Source organism: Engystomops pustulosus, chromosome 11 (genome assembly GCF_040894005.1).
Source record: "Engystomops pustulosus chromosome 11, aEngPut4.maternal, whole genome shotgun sequence".
Taxonomy (NCBI): Eukaryota; Metazoa; Chordata; class Amphibia; order Anura; family Leptodactylidae; genus Engystomops; species Engystomops pustulosus.
Window position 1 is genome coordinate 32456903 of NC_092421.1, and position 23814 is coordinate 32480716.

At 43.9% G+C, this 23814-nt stretch overlaps 1 protein-coding gene across 2 annotated transcripts; it reads right to left on the reverse strand.

Annotated features, from left to right (window-relative positions):
* Positions 1-98: 98 nt before the first annotated feature.
* LOC140105773 (centrin-3-like) lies at positions 99-23600 on the reverse strand. 2 transcript variants are annotated; one of them, XM_072129853.1, is made up of 6 exons: positions 23430-23600; positions 22511-22650; positions 18910-19014; positions 8000-8075; positions 1705-1808; positions 344-372 (listed from the first exon to the last, which is right to left on the reverse strand). In XM_072129853.1, exons 1-5 carry the CDS (start codon positions 23553-23555, stop codon positions 1710-1712), a joined length of 546 nt encoding a protein of 181 aa, XP_071985954.1. In that variant the 5' UTR covers positions 23556-23600; the 3' UTR covers positions 344-372; positions 1705-1709. The 2 variants fall into 2 exon arrangements, with proteins under 2 accessions (XP_071985953.1, XP_071985954.1); XM_072129852.1 differs by lacking the exon at positions 8000-8075 and having other exon boundaries at positions 99-372.
* Between the last annotated feature and the right edge of the window lie 214 nt (positions 23601-23814).

A 23814-nucleotide genomic window follows, 5' to 3' on the forward strand; every position in this document is an offset into this window, starting at 1 on the left:
GTGCAAGACGTTTTAGCCTACAAGAACAAGCACAGTCCGAGAAAAATGCAGAGCGCGACCACGTGTAATTGTTCCCCAGTATTTTTTATACACAAAAGGATATTCCACAATTGTATTTTATGTCCAGAATTTCTAGGTGTCAGGCTTAGAAGATATATGAACACTAAATATAAAAACAAAAATTGATTGACCAAAGATTTTAAAACAGATTTGTTTTTAACATGATCTCAACGAATTCCATCATATCCACTGCATGGTCACCGTTCTTGTCTGCTGCTTGTAGCATCTCGGTCAGTTGCTTGTTTGAAAATTGAATGCCGGCCAATCTGGAAGCCTCTTGTAAATCTTGAGCTGTTATCTTGCCATCTTTATCTGCCAAGAGAGTATGAAAATAATGATGTGTTCAGTATAGGATAAGTGCCCCTAGCAATAACCCTTAATGATGTTGACCCTATATAGAGAAGGACTGCGGCCCCTGCACATGTTCATTGTTTTTGGCCCTTTTATTTCAATGGGCTCACACAGATAACCAAGGATTCCACATGTGTGAGGGCTGGCTGCCTGCAAAACTCAGAACAGGCCCTATTTCTGCCCTAATTTGCTTCTTTTTCATCCGCCATAGATCAGAATTCACACACTCACATAGGGGAAGATTTATCACTGCTTCTACTCCGGTTTTCTGGTGTACAAGGAGTGAAACAACCACAAATTCTTGCACAGTTCTTGCACAGTTGCAATTAAAATTGAGAAAACGCCACCTTCACTCCATGTAGGCATCGAGGGGACAGGTACGGGGGGTTGAGAAACCAGCAATAAAAAGTGATCAAATGGTTGTACTGTTCTAAAAATTGTCACCTTATCCTGCAAAATAAATAACACAGGTAGATCGGTAGTATCTAGAATGTAGGGGTTGTCCTAGGCGCTGGCCCGTAAGTGCATAACCGCAAAGGGCTCTGAAGTTATAGCTATATAACTATATACAAAAAAAAGAAAAAAAGCAGCACAGTCTTTGAGAGAAAAAAAGAGTTGATGGGTGCTATCCTCACTCTCACCAGTAAGAGTGTATTAGATATCCAGCGAAATTAAAACAGGCAGCACTCCAAAATAGTGAAAAAACAAGGGTGTTTATTCCACCTTCCGCCGGGAGGTGGAATAAACACCCTTGTTTTTTCACTTTTTTGGAGTGCTGCCTGTTTTCATTTCGCTGGATATATAACTATATAGCTATATAGTTATATAGGGCTATGTCTTTAAAAGGTTAACATTTGGAATTTTAGTAATAACCCCAGTAATCTGTGAAGTCGGTGTAGTAAGGTTAGGTACCCTCTGTGCTAAATAGGATCTGTCCTACAATATTACTGTATTACGCTGCAGATTTCCCCCATGGCACATCCGCACTTCCACTAATACTACTAATATCTCTTTCCTGACATCACCGGGGCTGCAGATTAGTTTTAGTCAAGTTAAGCGAGAGGAAAAAGCAATGCCTTTAGGTTGATCACAACTTGTAAGCACCTTGTTTCTCTTGTGAAATGAGTTATTAATAATTTTTACACCCTTTCTCTAGCAGCTTTTCCTCCACCCTTCCTGCCCACCGCTAGCCCATCGCTAATCACATGTTTATAAAAATAACTGCATTCTTTATCAAGTACATGAGGCAATTTGTTGGCATAATATTTCAAATATGTTGCATTATGTTCTCACCAAAGTCAATAATTGAAAATCCATTTTTTAATTCCGTGTAAAAATCTCGTGTTACACCGTGCCAGTCTGTAATAAGCTCCTGGAATGCCTTGAAGTTGAGATTCCTAATATGAGTTACATGAGGGAAGAATTAAAATAGGTAGGTTTTTCTATCAGTTCATACCCTGTATTTATTTTGTGTAACTTTATTCTACAGTATAGCTGTATATTGACAATTTGCTATGTATCTATAACACTGTGCCTGTGGTGTGATCCTTCTCAATGAGAGGTCCTGGAGTCACATACAGGCCCACATTTATCAAAAAACTGTGGAGTGTGCAGTGTTCCCCAGATTCATAAATTGTGTTGCACGTTCTTTATGAATATTGCCCAGATTATATATGCATTTTAACTGATCAGTAACAAACGTGTGAGCAAAGCCTTAGAAATCGGGTGTAGTTTAAAATTGTCTAACTTATTAAGATCAATGGACTGCACATGTTTGTGTGAGAAAGCCTTAACATATCCGACGATTTCCGATGCGCGCCGCATTTGGAAGGGCTCTTTGTTGAACATGATTGGATTTTGGCGCATCGGCGCCAGCTTTCACGCGGGCGATTCGAAGGATTCGGACAAACCGTGGGATTTAACATTCAAAATTTTGTTGCAAGACAATGCACTTACTCAGCGGGGAAGGGAAACATGCAGGAAATTGGACGCGCGATCTTAGTGAATCGCGGCAGCTCAGAATCCTCGTCGGACACAATGCAACTCGGGGATCGCGACGGGACGGGTAAGCAAATTTGCCCCAATATACCAGCATAATGGCGTAACCCAATGCATTGCTTCAGTTTTTTTTCTTTTTCTAAAGGAAAATTTTACTTGCAATTTGTGTAATAGGATGTTGATTAAATGAGAACTCCTTGGCAATTCATAAGAACAGGAAGGAAACTGTGGTCAGAGTTGTCACTGGCTCAGTGGTTGCAACATTAATGTCTAGAAGTGTCACTGATGTGACAAACCTTCAAAACACGTTGTTTTATTTGAAGGTTTTGGCAGCACAGTATGTTTTTCTCTAATATGGTGCAAAAATGGTAAATGTGTGAATTGCAGCCTTTCGAGGGCTTTGTTATCAGGTCATGATATTGGGGCACATTTACTTACCCGGTCCTGCGCGTTCCCTGATCAGGATTTTCTGCCGGAATGCCCATCTGCCGCAATTCAAGAAGATCGTGTGCCCGATTTCCTGCTTGTGTCGCTTTCACGATCTGGTCTGCCGGAGTTCACCATCTTCCTCCCGGTGTATGGAAGTGCATTGGATGCCACACAAATTTAAATGTTAAATCCTGCTTATTGTCCGAATCCGTTGGGTCGTCCGACGGCCCGCTCCCCCCACAATTTGTGACGCATGAAAGCCAGCGTGATTGCAATACAATCCGATTGCATGCGACACAATCCCCTTTTAAATACCTGTCCCAGCGGCACGGTGTCCGAAAAGTCAGAAAACCCGACGGAAATGCGGCCGTGGAACCCTAAGTAAATAAGCCCCATTGTGTTAAGTTGGTATTATGACAAATTTTAAACTTAACGTACCGCCGGGACAGGGATTTAGATGGGCATTGTGTCACCGGCTTTCATTCGACACAAATCTGCAGGTGGGCGGTCGATCTATCCGAGGGATTCGGACAAACCGCTGGAATTAACTTTAAAATTGTGTCGCAAGCCTTGCACTTACATGCACTGGGAAGAAGAAGGTGAACTCTGGCGGACCTGAGCAGGGAAGCAACACATGCAGGATATCGGGTGTACAATATAAGTGAATCGCGGCACAGTGCATTCTAGTCGGACACTCTGGATCGGGAAACGCGCAGGACCGGGTAATTAAATGTGCCCCTGTGTGTCTGTGTCTCAGTCTCCTCTCCTCCACAATGTGGAGATATCTGTATTTAGTTACATGAATTCCATAATTTATCTCACCTAAATAGTGTTGGACAATGCTTTAACCCCTTAACGCCGCTGGCCTTTTTCGTTATTTGGTTTCCACTTTTTGCTCCCCAGCCTCAGAAATCCATAACTTATTTGATTTTTCTGTGTACAGAGCTGTATGAGGGCTTGTTTTCAATGCAGCAAACTGCACCCGATTTCTAAGGCTGTTCACAAGTGTCCTTCCTAGTAATGGTATTTAATATTCCATGCATGCTGTACAAATTTGGCAAAATTGGCAAGCAAAACACATTTGCATCATTTTCTTGTGGGCTCTGTATTTACAGCTTTAACTGTGCGCTCCTAATGACACCTCAAATTTATTCTTTGTATCAGTATGATCACAATGATACCAAATTTATATACCGTAGGCAGGGGCGGACTGGGAATTTAAAATGGCCCTGGAAAAAAATATAAAAGTGGCCCCATCTTATGGGCGGAGTCAAAACAAGTGGGTGTGGTCAGATAATGTGGGTGGAGTTATAACAGACAAATTGTTGGTAGATGGCCTTAATGCAAAACAAGAACATCTTTTGCTAGTAAGTGAATCTAATGTGCAAGGAATGTGACCTGTCGATCAGTAAATTATGCCTTAATTACCTTTCCCTGTGCCATACATGTAGAATTCAGAGAAAGAATATATTGATACTGCCTCCTATGTACAGGAATATTGCTACAATAACACATTTAGAATAACACATTCAATCCTGCCTTCTATATACAAAATAAAACTACTGCAATACCTTCTCCCATATACAAGCCAATTACTATAATACTGCCCCCTATGTACAAGAATATAACTACTATAATACTGCCTCCTATGTACAGGAATATAACTGCTATAATACTGCCCCCTATGTACAGGAATATAACTCCTATAATACTGCCCCCTATGTACAGGAATATAACTCCTATAATACTGCCCCCTATGTACAAGAATATAACTACTATAATACTGCCCCCTATGTACAAGAATATAACTACTATAATACTGCCCCCTATGTACAAGAATATACCTACTATAATACTGCCCCCTATGTACAAGAATATAACTACTATAATACTGCCCCCTATGTACAAGAATATAACTACTATAATACTGCCCCCTATGTACAAGAATATAACTACTATAATACTGCCTCCTATGTACAGGAATATAACTGCTATAATACTGCCCCCTATGTACAGGAATATAACTCCTATAATACTGCCCCCTATGTACAGGAATATAACTCCTATAATACTGCCCCCTATGTACAAGAATATAACTACTATAATACTGCCCCCTATGTACAAGAATATAACTACTATAATACTGCCCCCTATGTACAAGAATATACCTACTATAATACTGCCCCCTATGTACAAGAATATAACTACTATAATACTGCCCCCTATGTACAAGAATATAACTACTATAATACTACATATGTACACAGAAGCGAACATGAAAAAAATCAGTATTTATCATATACAACTTCAGAAAACACATGAGATCCTCACCTATTGCATCCAGTGACATCAGGTGACGTGTCCTCGGATTGTTCTCGTTCCTCTTCTCCATTAGTTCCACCATCACCATGTTTCTTCCTCCAGGTACACAGCTTTCCTGCAGAGTTTATCACACAGACGTCTTATGTTCTGCACTTTCCCATTGTCCCTTCTTCTGCTACCACCAATACTGTGCCCCAAATACTGTAATAGAGCCCCCTGAAATATTAGTACCACACAAATAGTGCCCCATAATGTAACTGTAATGGTAAGGATAATTTATTTCTTCTTTCTCTCCTTTAACCCCCCCCCCTCGCCCCCCCACCGATCCACCCCAGTATTGATAGAGCTCCTACTATGACCCAGGCATAAAAATAATGGCCCCAGCCTGCCCCAGACATATAATTAATGCCCCCTGCCAGCCCCAGATATATAATTAATTCCCCCCGGCCCCAGACATATAATTAATGCCCACTGCCAGCCCTAGATATAGAATAATCCCCCGCCCCAGACATATAATTAATGCCCACTGCCAGCCCCATATATACAATAATGCCCCCCCCTGCCCCAGATATATAATTTATGCCCACTGCCAGCCCCATATATACAATAATCCCCACCCCAGACATATAATTTATGCCCACAGCCCGTCCCATATATACAATAATCCCCCCCCCACCCCAGACATATAATTTATGCCCACAGCCCGCCCCATATATACAATAATACCCCCCCATACATATAATTTATGCCCACTGCCAGCCCCATATATACAATAACCCCCCCCCCCCACCCCAGACATATAATTTATGCCCACTGCCAGCCCCATATATACAATAATACCCCCCCAGGCATATAATTTATGCCCACTGCCAGCCCCATATATACAATAATCCCCCCCCCACCCCAGACATATAATTTATGCCCACAGCCCGCCCCATATATACAATAATCCCCACCCCAGACATATAATTTATGCCCCCTGCCAGCCCCATATATATAATAAACCCCCCCCCGACATATAATTTATGCCCACTGCCATTCCCAAATATAAAATAATGCAGCCCCCCCCAGACATATAATTAATGCCCCCCGTTCTGTAATTTTAAAAAAACCCATCATACTCACCCCTTTGGTGCAGTTTATTCCCGTCTTCCTCGGTCTTCGGTGGCTTGGTGTAGAGGCGCGGGATACACGGAGGCCGGCGACAGTTGACAGCTGGTAAGTCAGCCTCCTCCACGCTACACAGGTCGCGCAATGACGTCGATTGCACGACCTGTGTAGCTGGGTGTATACACAGACGCAGAAGCAGCGGTGCTGCGCTGCGTCTGTGTACTAATCAATAGTACCTGCATCGTACGATGCAGGTACTATAGATTATGTGAAAAGTTTTAGGGAGTGCGGACCGGCCCCGCACCAGCTCCGGACCGGCCCCAGACCGGTCCAGGACCGTCCGGCCCGCCGGGAAAATTCCCGGTGGGTACAATGGCCAGTCCGCCCCTGACCGTAGATTTTATTATGTTTTGCCAGATTTTAAAAAATTAAAACCTTTTGTAGAAAAAAAATAAAAATCTTGATCTTGACCAATTCTGATGCTAATAACTTTTTCACACATTGGTGTAGAGTTGTGTAAGGTGTAATTTTTTGCTAGACGAGATGAAATTTTCATTGCTACAATTTTGGGGACTGTATAAACTTTTGATAACTTTTTTTTATTATTTTATTTTGTATGATGCAAAATAGCAAAAAAGTGGTGATACTGACATTTGGGTGCCATGTTAGGTTATGGGGTTCATCAGCGGGAATAACTTTTTGTAATTTGATTGGATGTTTTGGGACACAGGGATACCTTATTTATTTTTATATCAATTCTAGGGAACGGGGGTGATTTGAATTTTTTAGGTTTTTGTAATTATTTTATTTATTTTGCCGTGTTTTCTTGCTTTTCTTTCTTCAATGGGTGCGCTGATCAAATCAAAGATGGCGCAAATCAAAGATGGCCAGCAGGATTTAAATGGTTACTGACAGGTATTTGTTGCATTATGCAGCAAACACCTAGTGAGTATGAAGAGGGCTCAGCCTGGAAGCCCTCTTCATACCCCCCCTCCCGCAACAGGATGCTCAGGAACTTCCAAATGCGGAGGGCTTAGGTTCATACATGTTTTCTCCACCACCATTTCTTCCTAATCTCCAAACTTCTAGCATTGTGTACTCTTTTGGGGGAAAAGCAACAATTTCACTGTAAAAGCTTTGGAAAAATTATCAGAATGTTGAGACCAATGCCAAAGCACAGCAGCCTGTATGTTATGGAAGCCCATTCTGTAATGATATATTTTAGTTTTTTTTTGCCAAAGACATAGTTATTACATTCACAGTTATAATCTACTTTTTATGTTTTTGTGTTTAAAGCAGTATTCCTATGAATACAAGATTCTGAAATATACGCAGGTTAATAAAATAGCACATTCTCTAATTCACTGTTATTAACAAAAATACAGCATTTTACAGATGTAAATCCAACCTGGCTCTATTAGTCCTGGTGTTTACAATTTCTGACTATGGTCAGATTCTTCTCATAAATAGCTTCTCTTGTCTGCACACTTCAGTACTCCCTGCATCCTGCCCCTCCCCCTGTATTACAAGACCAGCTCAAACACAGGCACTTCCTGCAGGAAAGCAGCAGTGTGCAGAGACTTAGTCTACAAACTACAGTCAGTTTAGGTCTTTATCTGGGAGGGAGGCATATAGCAGAGCAGACTCTGTGTGTGTTATAGGTGAGTTAGATAAGCTAAGAGTGTCATTGTCTTTTATATCAATCTCATTTCTGATGTTCCTCTCTCACCTCAGCACACAGCATTTCATAGCACAGAGGAATCATGATGTGTCTGCCTAAGAAGTCTCCGCCCACAGCAATGAAACTGAGTAAAATTATAAAGTAAGGGGTTAAAAGTGATTTTTATTGTGGAAACATAATAATCTTTATTTATATAGCGCCATCACACTTCGTAGCACATCATAGGGGACATATACAAATATAATATTACTATTACTAATATTACTAATACAGGCGGTCCCCTACTTAAGGACACCCGACTTACAGACAACCCATAGTTACAGACGGACCCCCCTGCCCACTGTGACCTCTGGTGAAGCTCTCTGGATGCTTTACTATAGTCCCAGACTGCAATGATCAGCTGTAAGATGTCTGTAATGAAGCTTTATTGATCATTCTTGGTCCAATTACACCAAAAATTTTGAAACTCCAATTGTCACTGGGGCAAAAGAAAAAAAATTGTCTAGAACTTCCATTATAAAATATACAGTTTCGACTTACATACAAATTCAACTTAAGAACAAACCTCCAGACCCTATCTTGTATGTAACCCGGGGACTGCCTGTATAATATTATTAGAGTACAAACAGTCATAGGGAACAATAGGAGCGAGGGCCCTGCTCACAAGAGCTTATAGTCTATGAAATCCCTAGGGGATTAAGATTTGAGAACTTTTTTTCGGCAAACCCATTTTTATAAAATGTTGAGTTCAACTTAGTTTAGTGACCCATCTAGTCAGCCCAATGCTATATTCAGGTATATTTAAAAAAAACTTTATTATGGCTACTTAAATTCAGCCATTGTGTTTTCTGTCTGTTCCCTTTTATTTGTGTTTATATAGTTGTTGGTGCCTTGTGGACCTGCTTTGAAAGTTCTCCAAGTTTTACTTGCAGCAATGTTTTCACTTGGGGGGACCACATTTAGTACTCCAGATACTCCTGGTATTCTTTGGTCCTTTTCCCTTTTTTCTGAATAATAATAATCTTAATTCATATAGGGCCATCAAATTCAGTGGTGCTTTGCAGATTTTGGGTAACATACAAATAAAATAAGACATTACAGAGTAAGGCTACATTCACACACATGTATGGGGGACGTATATATGGCCAACGTATATACGGCAGATATACATCCCCCATACATCGCTATGGGCTCACGGCCCTGTACGGGAGCGGTATGGTGCTGCACACATGCGGCACTGTACCGCTCCGTAGCCCGGGGAAAGATAGGACATGTCCTATCTTTCTACGTGATACGGCGCCGCGCTCTGTATACTCCTTTGGAGAGAGGCGGGGGTGAGCTGCGCTCCGCAGCGCCGATGTATGCTTGCCGTGCTACGGTACGGCGGGCATACATTGTGTGCATGTAGCCTAACAACAGTAGTGTGAAACAATAGGAGTGAGGGCCCTGCTCGCAAGATCTTACAGTCTATGAGGATGAGGGGTGACTCAAGAGCTTACAGTCTATGAGGATGAGGGGTGACTCAAGAGCTTACAGTCTATGAGGATGAGGGGTGACTCAAGATCTTACAGTCTATGAGGATGAGGGGTGACTCAAGAGCTTGTATAATGGTCCAGCCATTTTTATAAGGGGATGAAATAAAAATCATTTAATAAATAAAAAATGCTGTTGCTTGAACCAGCCATCAGCCGCCATCTTATATGCAAAGTCCAAATTCAGCAGGACTGCAGAGAAGCATTTTCTCCGGATAACAGTTTAAGTTGCATCCAATTAGCGAGTGTGATAGGCCTGCCTAAATAAATGAGTTTTAAGAGAATGTTTGAAGCATTGGGGGTTGGGTATTAGTCTGATAGGCCACGGTAGAGCATTCCAGAGAATTTGTGCAGGTCTGGAGAAATCCTAGAGACATGCGTTGGTAAATAAGTCTTTGTATTCAGAGAGATAGAATTTGTCGGGTACGGAGCTTGTCCATCACCCGCAGACAGGGACTAGCTTAGTTATAGTTCTTGTTGCTCTCTCTATATGTTTTCTGCATCCGTTAGTTTGGGTAAAGCAAACCTTAGGAAAGAACTATAGGGGTAGATACTGTACTGCTACTGAATATACCATGTATTAAATGCTGAACACCATCAGTTTGACCTTGGTTCGGACCCTGGAGATCTATTGTGTGTGTGTTTTGTTGCAGCAGGACTCTGAAAAGTTGCTTTTTAGAGATGAACGAACATACTCGTCCGAGCTTGATGCTCGTTCGAGCATTAGCGTACTCGAAACTGCTCGTTGCTCGGACGAATACTTCGCCCGCTCGAGAAAATGGCATCTCCCGCCGTTTTGCTTTTTGGCGGCCAGAAACAGAGCCAATCACAAGCCAGGAGACTCTGCACTCCACCCAGCATGACGTGGTACCCTTACACGTCGATGGCAGTGGTTGGCTGGCCAGATCAGGTGACCCTGGAATAGACTAGCCCCTGCCTGCGCTGCTCGGATCATTCTGTGTCTGGATGCCGCTAGGGAGAGAGCTGCTGCTGGTCAGGGAAAGCGTTAGGCTGTTCTATTAGAATAGTGTTAGGCAGGAGTGATTCAACAAGAACCCAACAGCCCTTCTTAGGGCTACAATAACGTTATACTTTTTTTTTTTTATTTGCAGCTAGTACAATATTGTGAGGAATTTGCAGGGGGACTTGCTACCGTTGTGTTTAGCTGTTAGTGACACACATATCCACCTCAAACACCAAAGTGGGACAATTTATTAGGGGTTGGTTTTCAATTAGGCACAGTCTGCATTTACTTTTTATTTTACGTTTATTTTTTGATAACTCAGCGTCATCTCATCTGGCATAGTAGTGTGCTTTCATACTTGGCTAGAAAATAGCCATAGGAGAATCCAAACGGCTTACTTAGGCCTACAATAGCGTTATATATTTTATTTCTGGTTGATCTGCTGGTGGCTGGCCTTGCTGTAGTGCATCTACTACCATATTGTGAGGAATTTGCAGTGAGACTTGCGACCGTTGTGTTTAGCGCTTAGTGACGCACATATCCATCGCAAAGACCGAAGTGGGACAATTTATTAGGGGTTGGATTTCAATTAGGCACAGTCTGCCATTTACTTTTTATTTTACGTTTATTTTTTCATAACTCAGCGTCATCTCATCTGGCATAGCAGTGTGCTTTCATAGTTGGCTAGAAAATAGCCATAGCAATAGGATAGCATCGTTTGGTTTTTAAAACTAAAAAACACAAAAAAAAAAACCAAAAAAAAAACACAAAAAAAAGTTAAAAAAAAATTAAAGTTATAACTTTCATTTTCAAAATGTTTAACCCGAGGGCTAGGGGTAGAGGACGAGGGCGGGGACGTGGGCGTGCAACTACTGCAGGGGTCAGAGGCCGTGGTCCTGGGCGGGGTGAGACACCACCTGCTGATGAGGGAGCAGGGGAACGCCGCAGAGCTACACTCCCTAGGTTCATGTCTGAAGTTACTGGGACTCGTGGTAGAGCACTGTTGAGGCCAGAACAGTGCGAACAGGTGATGTCGTGGATTGCCGACAATGCTTAGAGCAATTTGTCCACCAGTCAGTCTTCCACGCAGTCCACCCATGTCACCGAAATCGGCACTCCTCCAGCTCCTGCACCTCAGCCTCCGCCCCCCCAGTCTGCCCCCTCCCAGGAAAATTTGGCATTTGAATCGGCATACTCTGAGGAACTGTTTTCTGGACCCTTCCCACAGTCACAAACCACTTGTCCGGTTGCTGCTGAGCAATTTTCCGATGCCCAGGTTTTCCACCAGTCGCAGTCTGTGGGTGATGATGACCTTCTTGACGTAGTGGAAGAAGTGTGTAAAGAGGTGTCGGACGATGAGGAGACACGGTTGTCAGACAGTGGTGAAGTTGTTGTCAGGGCAGGAAGTCCGAGGGGGGAGCAGACTGAGGGATCGGAGGATGATTAGGTGACAGACCCAAGCTGGGTTGAGAGGCCGGGTGAACACAGTGCTTCTGAGACGGAGGAGAGTCCTCGACCAGAACAGGTTGGAAGAGGCAGTGGTGGGGCCAGACGGAGAGGCAGGGCCAGAGCTGGTGCATCAGTGCCAAATGTGTCACGTAGTGAAGTTGCCGTGGCGAGGGCTCCCGCGGCGAGGGCTAGATTTTCAGAAGTCTGGAGGTTCTTTAAGGAAACACCGGATGACCGACGGACTGTGGTGTGCAACCTTTGCCAAACCAGGATCAGCAGGGGTTCCACCACTACTAGCTTAACTACCACCAGTATGCGCAGGCATATGAATGCTAAACACCCCACTCAGTGGCACCAAGCCCTTTAAACTCCGGCCGTGCACACCACTGCTCCTTCCCCTGTGTCAGCTGATAGTCAGCCCCCTGCCCAGGACCCTGGCACAAAAACCCCATCGTCGCCTCCACGATCCTCCACAGCATCCACCAGCGTTCAGCTCTCCATACCCCAGACGCTGGAGCGGAAAAGGAAATATAGTGCAACCCACCCGCATGCCCAAGCCCTCAATGTCCACATCTCCAGATTGCTTAGCCTGGAGATGCTGCCCTATAGGCTAGTAGAGACCGAGGCCTTTCGCAACCTCATGGCGGCGGCCGCCCCTCGGTATTCGGTCCCCAGCCGCCACTACTTTTCCCGATGTGCCGTCCCAGCCCTGCACCAGCACGTGTCAGACAACATCATCCGTGCCCTGACCAACGCCGTTTCTGACAAGGTCCACCTGACCACGGACACGTGGACGAGTGCTGCCGGGCAGGGCCACTATATATCGCTGACGGCACATTGGGTTAACTTGGTGGAGGCTGGGACCGAGTCTGACCCTGCGGCTGGTCATATACTGCCGACGCCGAGGATTGCGGGGCCTACCTCTGTCCAGGTCTTTCAGGCCTACTATGCCTCCTCCTCCTCCCACCCCTCCTCCACCTCCTCCTCCGAACTACCATCCGTGGGCATGGCGCCATCAGTCGCTAGCTCTAGGCACAGCAGCAGTGCCGTCGCTAAGCGACAGCAGGCGGTGCTCAAACTGCTGAGCCTAGGCGATAAAAGGCACACCGCCCAAGAACTATTACAGGGCATCACGGCGCAGACTGATCTGTGGCTGGCACCGCTGAACCTAAAGCCAGGCATGGTTGTGTGTGACAACGGCCGTAACCTGGTGGCGGCTCTGCAACTCGGCAGACTGACACATGTGCCATGCCTGGCCCATGTGTTAAATCTGATAGTTCAGCGTTTCCTCAAGACATACCCCAATCTGTCTTATTTGCTCACGAAGGTGCGCCACATCTGTGCGCATTTCAGGAAGTCCAGCACAGATGCTGCCACTCTCAGGGCAGCGCAGCGCCGCCTCCAACTGCCCGCTCACCGACTGTTGTGCGACGTGCCCACGAGGTGGAATTCAACATTAACCATGTTATCCAGAGTTTACCAGCAGCACAGAGCGATTGTAGACTGCCAGATGTCAACTTCCACCAGAACTGGTAGTCAGGTCAGTCAGCTTCCTCAAGTCTACAATGAGGAGTGGACGTGGATGTCTGATATCTGTCAGGTGCTGAGTAACTTTGAGGAGTCAACACAGATGGTCAGTGGCGATGCCGCCATCATCAGCCTCACCATCCCGCTGCTTGGCCTGTTGAAAAACTCTCTGATCAGCATGAAGTCGGAAGCTTTGCGCTCGTCACAAGAGACGGGGGAAGAAGATTCCCTTGTTGATAGCCAAAGCACCCTCAGGTCTGTTTCTCAGCGCATATCGGAGGAGGTGGAGGAGGATGAGGAGGAAGAGGAGGAGAATGTTGGCGAGACACAAGAGGGGACCATTGTTCAGTCCTTCACTGTTCAGCGTGTATGGGCAGAAGAAGAGGAGTTGGAGGAGTTGGAGGAGGAGGAAATGGACAGTCAGGCCAGTGAGGGGAGTGAATTCTTGCGCGTTGGGACTCTGGCGCATATGGCAGATTTCATGCTAGGCTGCCTATCCCGTGACCCTCGCGTTCAAAGAATTTATTCCAGCACCGATTACTGGGTATTCACTCTCCTGGACCCACGGTACAAGCAAAATCTTTCCACTCTCATCCCTGGAGAGGAAAGGAGTGTGAGAATGCATGAATACCAGCAGGCCCTGGTGCACAAGCTGAAACAGTATTTCCCTTCTGACAGCGCTAGCGGCAGAGTGCGTAGTTCTGCGGGACAAGTAGCGAGGGAGAGTAGGCGAGCAGGCAGCTTGTCCAGCACTGGCAAGGGTACGCTTTACAAGGCTTTTGCCAGCTTTATGTCACCCCAGCAAGACACTGTCACCTGTCCCCAGTCTCGGCAGAGTAGGGCTGATCTTTACAGAAAGATGGTGAGGGAGTACGTAGCTGACCATACCATCGTCCTAAATGATCACACAGCTCCCTACAACTACTGGGTTTCAAAGCTGGACATGTGGCACGAACTGGCGCTGTACGTCTTGGAGGTTCTTGCCTGCCCTGCCGCTAGCGTGTTGTCCGAGCGGGTTTTCAGTGCAGCTGGTGGCATCATCACCGATAAGCGTACACGCCTGTCGACTGACAGCGCTGACAGGCTGACGCTTATTAAGATGAATAAAGCCTGGATTTCTCATAATTTCCAAACTCCACCAGGTGAAGGAAGCTCAACCTGAATAATTTATGCACTCCTCCTCCTCATTTTCCTCCTTCTCCTCCTCTTTGTACACTAAAGCAGAGGAAACTGGCTAGTTTTTGACAGGGCCCACTGGCTCTAGCTATAGTACTCTATGCATTTAATTTTTCTGGAGGGCCACCTACCCGGTCCTCTGTTTTAAACAATTTTTGGGAGTGCCACATACAGGCACTCAATCTATTAAATTTTTCTGGAGGGCCACCTACCTGCTCCTCTGGTGGTTTGAAAACTTTTTTGGACTGCCACATACAGGCACTCAATCTATTTCATTTTTCTGGAGGGCCACCTACCTGCTCTTCTGGTTTGAAAACTTTTTTGGACTGCCACATACAGGCACTATCCAAATTAAATTGTCTCCATAGCAGCCTCCACACGTTGTCTCCATTGCTACCTCCATAGCAAGTCGTCCATATAGCTGCCTCCATACATCGTCCCCTTATCAAACGAGGTGTGTCAGGCAGAAATTTGGGTTGTTTTTATGGATTCCACATCAAAGTTGTTAACTTTGTCGCCACCCTGCTGTGTTATCCACAAAATATACTGGCAAACTTTTATGATTAATCGATATTATTTCAGCGCTTCTTGCGCATCTGTTTACATTCCCCTCACCCGCCATATCCCAAACTTATAAGAACGCTACTACACTTAACTTGGTGGAGGCTGGGACCGAGTCTGACCCTGGGGCTGGTCATATACTGCCGACGCCGAGGATTGCGGGGCCTACCTCGGTCCAGGTCTCAAAGGCCTACTATACCTCCTCCTCCTCCCACCCCTCCTCCACCTCCTCCTCCTCCGAATTACCATCCGTGGCCATGGCGCCATCAGTCGGTAGCTCTAGGCACAGCAGCAGTGCCGTCGTTAAGCGACAGCAGGCGGTGCTCAAACTGCTGAGCCTAGGCGATAAAAGGCATACACCGCCCAAGAGCTATTACAGGGCATTCCACATCAAACTTGTTAACTTTGTCGCCACCCTGCTGTGTAATCCACAAAATATACTGCCAAACTTTTACCATTTACCGATATTATTTGAGCGCTTCTTGCGCATCTGTTTACATTCCCCTCACCCGCCATATCCCAAACTTATAAGAACGCTACTACACTTAACTTGGTGGAGGCTGGGACCGAGTCTGACCCTGGGGCTGGTCATATACTGCCGACGCCGAGGATTGCGGGGCCTACCTCGGTCCAGGTCTCAAAGGCCTACTATACCTCCTCCTCCTCCCACCCCTCCTCCACCTCCTCCTCCTCCGAATTACCATCCGTGGGCATGGCACCATCAGTCGCTAGCTCTAGGCACAGCAGCAGTTCCGTCGCTAAGCGACAGCAGGCGGTGCTCAAACTGCTGAGCCTAGGCGATAAAAGGCACACCGCCCAAGAGCTATTACAGGGCATTCCACATCAAACTTGTTAACTTTGTCGCCACCCTGCTGTGTAATCCACAAAATATACTGGCAAACTTTTATCATTTACCGATATTATTTCAGAGCTTCTTGCGCATCTGTTTACATTCCCCTCACCCGCCATATCCCAAACTTATAAGAACGCTACTACACTTGATCTTATACAAAAGGTTCTTAGAAGTGCTGTTTGGGGAGTAGCCTAGAGACAGGGGCTTGGATTGGCGAAAGCTCGCCTGGCAGCGGAGCGCCAGCTCCATCCCAAGATCCAACTAACATAGTTTTAACTGCAGCACCTTTAATCTACTACTAGTTCACTGCCTCCATACATCGTCCCCTTATCAAACGAGCTGTGTCAGGCAGAATTTTCAGGTGTTTCACCACATACATAGTGGAACTCGGCGCGTCTGTCGCCGCCATGCTGGAGACCTGCAGTTGCAATCATAGAAGCGCAATATGGATGCCCCATACTGTCGCTCTTAATAATGGAAGTCCTCTCCATGGCTGCCTCCAAATGTCGTCCCCTTATCAAACGAGCTGTGTCAGGCTCATTTTTCGGGTGTTTCACCAGATACGTTATGGAACTTGGTCACTATGTCCCCACCATGCTGTGTTATCGACTAAATATACCGTCAACCTTTTGTTCACAGAGGAAATAATTTCAGCGCTTCTTGCTCACCTCCTTTGGTTCCTCTCTGCCACCCATTGGTTTGAAGCCTGAGTCCATTTAGGGTATGTAGCCATGCCACTCTCTAGCCTGCCGCTGCTGCCGCTGCCTCTGCATGCCGTCCCCTATAGTGTCAGGGTCAATTATTGGATGTTTTAGATGCTATCTAGCCTCATTCTGTCACTCTGTCATGGCCATACTGTTGCCCATAATTTTGGCATAATGGTGCGTTTAAGCAGCCTCAGAGGCATCCATGCATGCTGCCCCTGCTGTTTCCTGTCCATTTCCGTGGTGTTTCCATCCTTTTCTGAGGTTTCCAGGTGTTTGGCCAAGCTTCCCTGTGCAGAGCCTTGGTCCCCTTGAAAAATGCTCGAGTCTCCCATTGACTTCAATGGGGCTCGTTATTCGAGACGAGCACTCGAGCATCAGAAAGTTTGTCTCGAATAACGAGTACCCGAGCATTTTAGTGCTCGCTCATCTCTATTGCTTTTACATTTAAAGATTGTAGCACAACGTGGGGGGCACTGTGTAATATTTCACAGCATAGTGCTCCTCTTCTGCTCTGCGCCACTGGTGCAGTAGGGTTCTGGTAAGATATCACAGCAGAGGGATGGGCTGGGGAGTCATATCTAAGAACACAGCAGTTTGAAGACCCCCACCCCGTTGTCTAAGTCCAGCTACAAAACTGGAATATAAGTGTTGTTTTTCAGGATCTAATTCCTTCTGAATGAAGAAATGTATATATATATATATATATATATGGCAGATTAATTAAATTGAATGTGAATGCCCAGATGAGAATACCCTTTTAATCAGGAGGCAAAATGATTGTGTGACCCACTCTGTATGGCAAGTTGCAGGTGTCTCATTGTTTCCGAAACCCAATTATATACACTGCATCCAATGTTTGTGTAACTTTATCTAAGTACCCATCAATGTTACAGGTTAAAGGGAATTGTGCACTTTAACCCCTTAAGGACGCAGGCATTTCTCGCTCTCCAACTTCAAAAATCCATAACTTTTTAATTTTTACAAGTACAGATCTGTGTGAGGGCTTATTTTGTGCGTAACAAATTTTACTTTCCCATAATGTTATTTATTTTAACATGCCTTGTACTGCGAAGCTGAAAAAAATTCCAAATGTGGAAAAATTGAAAAAAAACTGCACGTGCGTCACGTTCTTGTGGGCTCAGTTTTTACGACTTTCACTCTTCGCTCCAAATAACACGCCTACTTTATTCTTTGGTTCGGTGCGATCGCAGTGGTACCAAATTTATACAGGTTTTATTGTGTTTTAATACATTTTCAAAAATTAAACGAATGTGTACAAAAAAGAAAAAAATGTTTTTGCCATTTTCTGACGCTAATAACTTTTTCATACTTTGGTGCATGGAGATGTGTGAGGAGTCATTTTTTGCGAAATGAGACGACGTTTTTATTGCTACCATTTTGAAGTCTGTGCGACATTTTGATAATTTTTTATTTAATTTTTTATGTTATGTAAAAAGGTGTAAAAGTCGCATTTTGGACATTTGGGCGCCATTTCCCGCCTCGGAGGTCACCGCCGGCTGTAACCGTTTTTATATTTTGATAGAACGGGCATTTTGGGACGTGGCGATACCTAATATGTTTGTGATTTTTACTGTTTATTATGTTTTATATCCGTTCTAGGGAAAGGGGGGTGATTTGAATTTTTAATATTTTATTATTTTTTTTTATTTTTTAAACTTTTTTTTCACTATTTTTTAGACCATCTAGGGTACATTAACCCTAGATAGTCAGATCGCTCCTACCATATACTGCAATACTTCTGTATTGCAATATATGGCATTTTTGCAGCACATTCATTACAATGAGCCACTGGCTCATTGTAACGAATCTGCAGATGCCATGTAGCCTCGTGTCAAAAGAAGACCCGAGGCTACCATGGCAACCAATCGCCGCCCCCCGTTGACGTTCGGGGGCACGGCGATCGCATTAAAGGCCGCCGGCGACTTTGCCGGCGGCAATCACATGTTTAACAGCCGCGATCGGTGCAAGCACCGACCGCGGTTATTAGCTGTGGGGGTTTTATGCAAAATGCAAAAACCCCCACCTTTGTATGAAGAGGACTCAGGCCGTGAGCCCTCTTCATACATCCCTTATACCTCTGCGCCGTAGAGCTACGGCGCAGAACGTTAAGGGGTTAATTAAAATATCAATATTTGTAAATTCCATATATTTTTATTAATTGGACTTACCCTTTATTAGAATCAAGCTGTTTTCTTATATATTCTTTGCCTTCCATGTTAAATACAAATCCAAGTAGTTTAAGGGCACTCTTCACTTCATTTTCATTAAGAAATCTAAGGAAGAATAGATATGTAATATATAATAGAACTTCCTGGCAAAGCAAGTGAGTGATCGGCGCACACAACATAGTTTTCATTAGTGTTTAGTTTTATACTAAAAGTTGTTGGCTGCCTCTCTAGGTTTAGTCTGTTACTTAGTGATCTGTATGGGATTAAATGTTCCTTTCTAGCAAAAATATACTACTGTTCAAGATATGGTTCTCTTTTGTTTTAGGTCATATACAGTATCTATTAAAGTTCGGACCATTAATTATGTTGTCCGAGAACAAATATAGTTTGAATAAATAATATTATGCCTGCGAGTTTACTGTATAATATATAAAAGTGAGTGTACATTTATGGACCTGTTGTGTCTTTTTCCCTTTCAAAGGAACCTATCAACATGATTCTGCATATTAAACAATTAACAGAATAACAAAGGGCCTGTAATCAAAGTAATGTACTGTATCACAAGTTATTTTATATCTATTTATTGTGTCAGAACTCGCTGAGTTGATCTGAATGGGATCAGGTTTCAGGCTTCTCACTGTGTTTGACATCTCCCTTTCTGGATCTTTCTCTTAAGGAAAGCTGGGTGTGAGTTTGAGCGTGTTTGTCTGCAGCTGTCAGTGCTGGAGGCAGTGTCCATTACTCCTTTTATATTCTGCCTAACCCCTTCAGAGGATGCTGGCTATTGCAGTCCTACTCTCTGTCTTGCTATTACTATATTTTTTTCTATTATATGTATCTGGCCTCAGCTATGTTTATTTTTAAACCTTCTCACATTATACGCTTCTGTGCCTTGCTGTCATCTTGGATTTGACACGGTTTTGTCTGAATTTGCTATTATCTGTTGTTTCACCCCTTGTGTCTTGTCTCTCCCGGGGTGACCCTGCTTTCCCTGACTCAGACAAGTGTTTGGTTATTAGCTTGATGATTTTTTTGTGTACTTGTGTGAACACTGGTCTATCTCTGATTTCCTGTCCGCTTCACCATCCGATAACGAAGTAAGTTTTCCCTGTCACCTTGTAGGGTCTTTCAGGGTTTGTTAGGTTCCTGATAGCGGGTTTCCCTTATCAGGGCAGTTTTATCTGCTGTAGGCAGGGCCATAGCAAGCAGGGATGATGCAGGGTCAGTCTGCCATCACTTAAAACCAGTCTGTCAGCTTGCACCAAGTCTGACTGTGGTTGCGCTGTTGCTGGACAAGTTGGTTTACATATTGTTTTTAAAAATTAACAACCGTCACTAAAACACTGGTACCTTGTTTTACCCACACAGTGAATGGCATACAAGATTAAAGTCCGACAAATGGCTGTTTGCGGATCGCGGGTGCACCAGTGCCCTCATCTGTGCCCCGGCTGCCACGCCTGCTCCCCCAGGGTCCGTACTCACCTCTCCCGGTTTCTGGCTCTGGTCCCGTCTGGACTCTGCAAGATTTAAAGGGACAGCGTCCTCCTAATTGGCGCTGGCATTTCCGGGTTCCTATATAGCCCGGCGGCTCCCAGCATCCCCTGCCGGATCTTCAAGTCATTCTGCTGAGGAGAAAGCCCTCCGTGTTTCCTGAGCGTTTCCAGACACCTTCGTATTCCTGTGCGTTTCCAGACGCCTCCGTGTTTCTCGTGTTCCTGTGGTGGTCCTGTACTGCTATGGCGGTCATGTGTTCCGGTGGCCATCCTGAGGTCCTGTCTTCCCGTGGTCCTGCCTACCCTGTGTCCCTACCTTGGCTGCCACCGCGGGCCTAGTCACACCCATGGAGCGACCTGGTGGCTCCCGGCCGCAGCAAGACCATCCCGCTTTGCGGTGGTCTCTGGAGAAGACCAGGGGTCCACTTAGACTTCGCTTCTGGGTTGCGGCTAGTATCATTATCCCCCGCGGTGTTCCAGGGAGTCCACAGACTTTAGCCTCAGAGACTCTTCCCACACCCCATTGCGTGACAGCTGTTTCTAGATATTATGCCAGAAGTTTACATGCACTATATAAAAAAGACACATATAATGTTTTTCTCACTATCTGACATGAAATCAGAATAAATCTTTCCCATTTTAGGTCAATTAGGATTACCAAAATTATTTATATTTACCTAATGCCAGAATAACAAGATATTATTAGTTTCTGCAAAGTCAAAAGTTTACATACACTTCATAATTATTTGGTATTATTTCCCTTAAACATTTTGGATCTCCTTCGACACAGTTTTCAAAACATTTGGTAAGAATTTGGTCCCATTCCTCCTGATAGAACTGGTGTAGCTGAGCCATGTTTGTAGCCCCCTTGTTCACATATCCCCCTTTTCAGCTTTGTCCATAAATTTTCAATGCGATTGAGATGAAGGCTTTGTGATGGCCAGTTTAAAACACTGACTTTGTTATCCTTAAACCTCTTTGTAACCAGTAGCTTCATTGTTCATTGGAATTCATATTTGCACCTTGTTCTGTAACTTCCGAGCCAATGTCTTACCACATAATGTTTTTTCCTCATGATGCATCTGTTTTGTGCACTAGTCCCTCCTGCAGCAAAACAACCCCACAACCTGATGGCGCCCCCCCCCCTTTTGTCACATTTGGGATGGTGTTGTCAGGCTTGCAAGCTTCTCTGTTTTTCCTCGAATATAATGATGGTCATTATGGCCAAACAGTTCAATTTTAGTTTTGTCAGACCACAGGACATGTCTCCAATTTTCAAACAGTAATGTGACTTTTTCATGTTTCTTTTCGAGATTTGACTGCTTTATGGTATGGATAATGACAAACTCTTACCAGCTTCAGCAGCATCTTCACAACATCTTTTGTTTTTATTCTTGGGTTTCAATGCAAATTTTAGACCAAAGGCCATTCATCTCTGGGAGACAGAACCCATCCTGATGACTGGAAATGATGGAAATTCCCATCTTGTTTGTGCTTGGCTGGACATTCCCATCCTTTTTTTAAAAAATAATGAGGCACCTTCAGGAAAGTGCACCCAGGGATGCTTGTGCAAGTCCACAATTCTTTTCCTGATATCCTGGCTGTTTTTTTAGACTTTTTACACAAAGTCTGTTTCAGATGTGTCTTAAAACATCATCATTTGGGCTATCCCAAATTGTCAAAAGGCTTTGTAATCTTAGTGTATGGACACGTTTTTTGACTTTGAAGAAAGTAATAAAATGGCTTAAACTCTCTCATTGCTCTGGAATTTGGCAAATATAAATAATTTTGATCCTAATTGACCTAAAACAAGAAAGATTTGTTCTAATTTCATGTCGGATAGTTAGAAAAAACATACAATTTAGTTTTTTTCTAAAATTGAATAAATACAAACGAACAGTTTGGAGGTTTTGCAAAATGGCCCCAAATGCTTAGTAGATACATTTATACAGCAATAAAATGACCCTTTTAGGGCAACCATAATGTGGCTCCTGGTTACAATTAGTTTGCCACCCCTGGTTTAGAGGTACAAAACTGTTGTTCTAGCACATTTTTGTTAGAGCAACCAGTGATTCTTAAATATATTATTTATAGTGTGTTTAACTCACCCTTTTTTGTCAGTATCAACACATTGGAAAACGAGTTTTAAATCTTTTTTGCTTTTTTGCAGCAACTCATTCTCGCCATCATTATGTGATAAATCAACTTGTTGGGTTCCACTCTTCCATTCTTGAAGAGCTGCCAGCAGCTATAAAATAGAGTGTCACCAGCAGATTACTACTACTTCTGTATATTCTATATATTTACATACAGTCTGTACCTCAATGACATCTATGTGTTTACCATATTTACAAACAACTTGGATTTTGGAATAAGTTAATGACCATAGTAAAAAAAAGCCAAATGTAGTGTAAATACTACAATGTGTACTGACAAATCACCAAAGCAAGATACCGACTATATAAAACTTAACCTTTACTATTTTCCTTAAAAATACTATTTCTTTACCACATGTTATATTAGATAAAACCTGCTCAAAGAGATAAAAAAGGAACATTCTTACCAAGTCAGGTCTATCGAGTCTCAGGATTCAAATCGCAGTATGGAACCATGGAGGGTCCTTTATTATCATCTTGCCCTGATTCTACAGGTATCCATATCATCCCATCAGACTCCCATCCTGACAAATACAGTACGCATGTTGTCCCTCAACATGTGACTGAATGGCCCTAATCACAAATGACTACGGCCATTACTACGTCCATCACAAATGACTACGGCCATTGACATATTTCAACATCCAACACGTTTTATATAGTCGTTTCTTGCTTTGGAGATTTGAATGGCCATAGTCACACAAGACTGACCACTTGTCCATTCGGATGGCCCCAAACACCAGGAATGGTGGGGTATTGGGGGCTCCCTATTCTGGAGCTGTTGCACCCACAGGTGATTATATCGCTCTAACCTTTAGCAAAGACAGTTTTTATTTTATTTTTGCACAGACTATCAAGAAATTGCACCTACCTTTTCACCTGGAACTGGTGGGGGAATTTGTGAAAAGTGAATCACAGACTTTGGTGTTTCAGTTGCTTCGTCACAAGTGGATTTTTTAACACTTTTTTTCTTAAGCTTCTTTTTAGTTCTCAGCATTTCTGTGATTACTTCTTTTGTCACACTAGCTGTAGTGCTGTGTTTGTTGTGTTTCTACGAGCAACTGGCATTGTTAGTATATTTATATGGCCCCTAGAGGGAGTGCTAAGACCTTGTATGAAACTGAAGTCTAGAAGGAGTTTACATATAATGTTTTTAATGGGGAAAAACTTCCCTTTCAATATTTTTCAATGTATTTTTTAAGTAAAAGAAATGTGGCCATTAAGACAAACACGGACATGTCAGGACAGTTCATAAA

Coding starts and splice junctions, on each gene's coding strand:
- LOC140105773 (XM_072129852.1), bottom strand. CDS start 23,555: ATGCTGAGAACTAAAAAGAAGCTTAAGAAAAAAAGTGTTAAAAAATCC. Junction 22,651..23,429: donor CACCAGTTCCAGGTGAAAAG/GTAGGTGCAATT, acceptor TCTATTTTATAG/CTGCTGGCAGCTCTTCAAGA. Junction 373..1,704: donor ATTTTCAATTATTGACTTTG/GTGAGAACATAA, acceptor CTCTCTTGGCAG/ATAAAGATGGCAAGATAACA.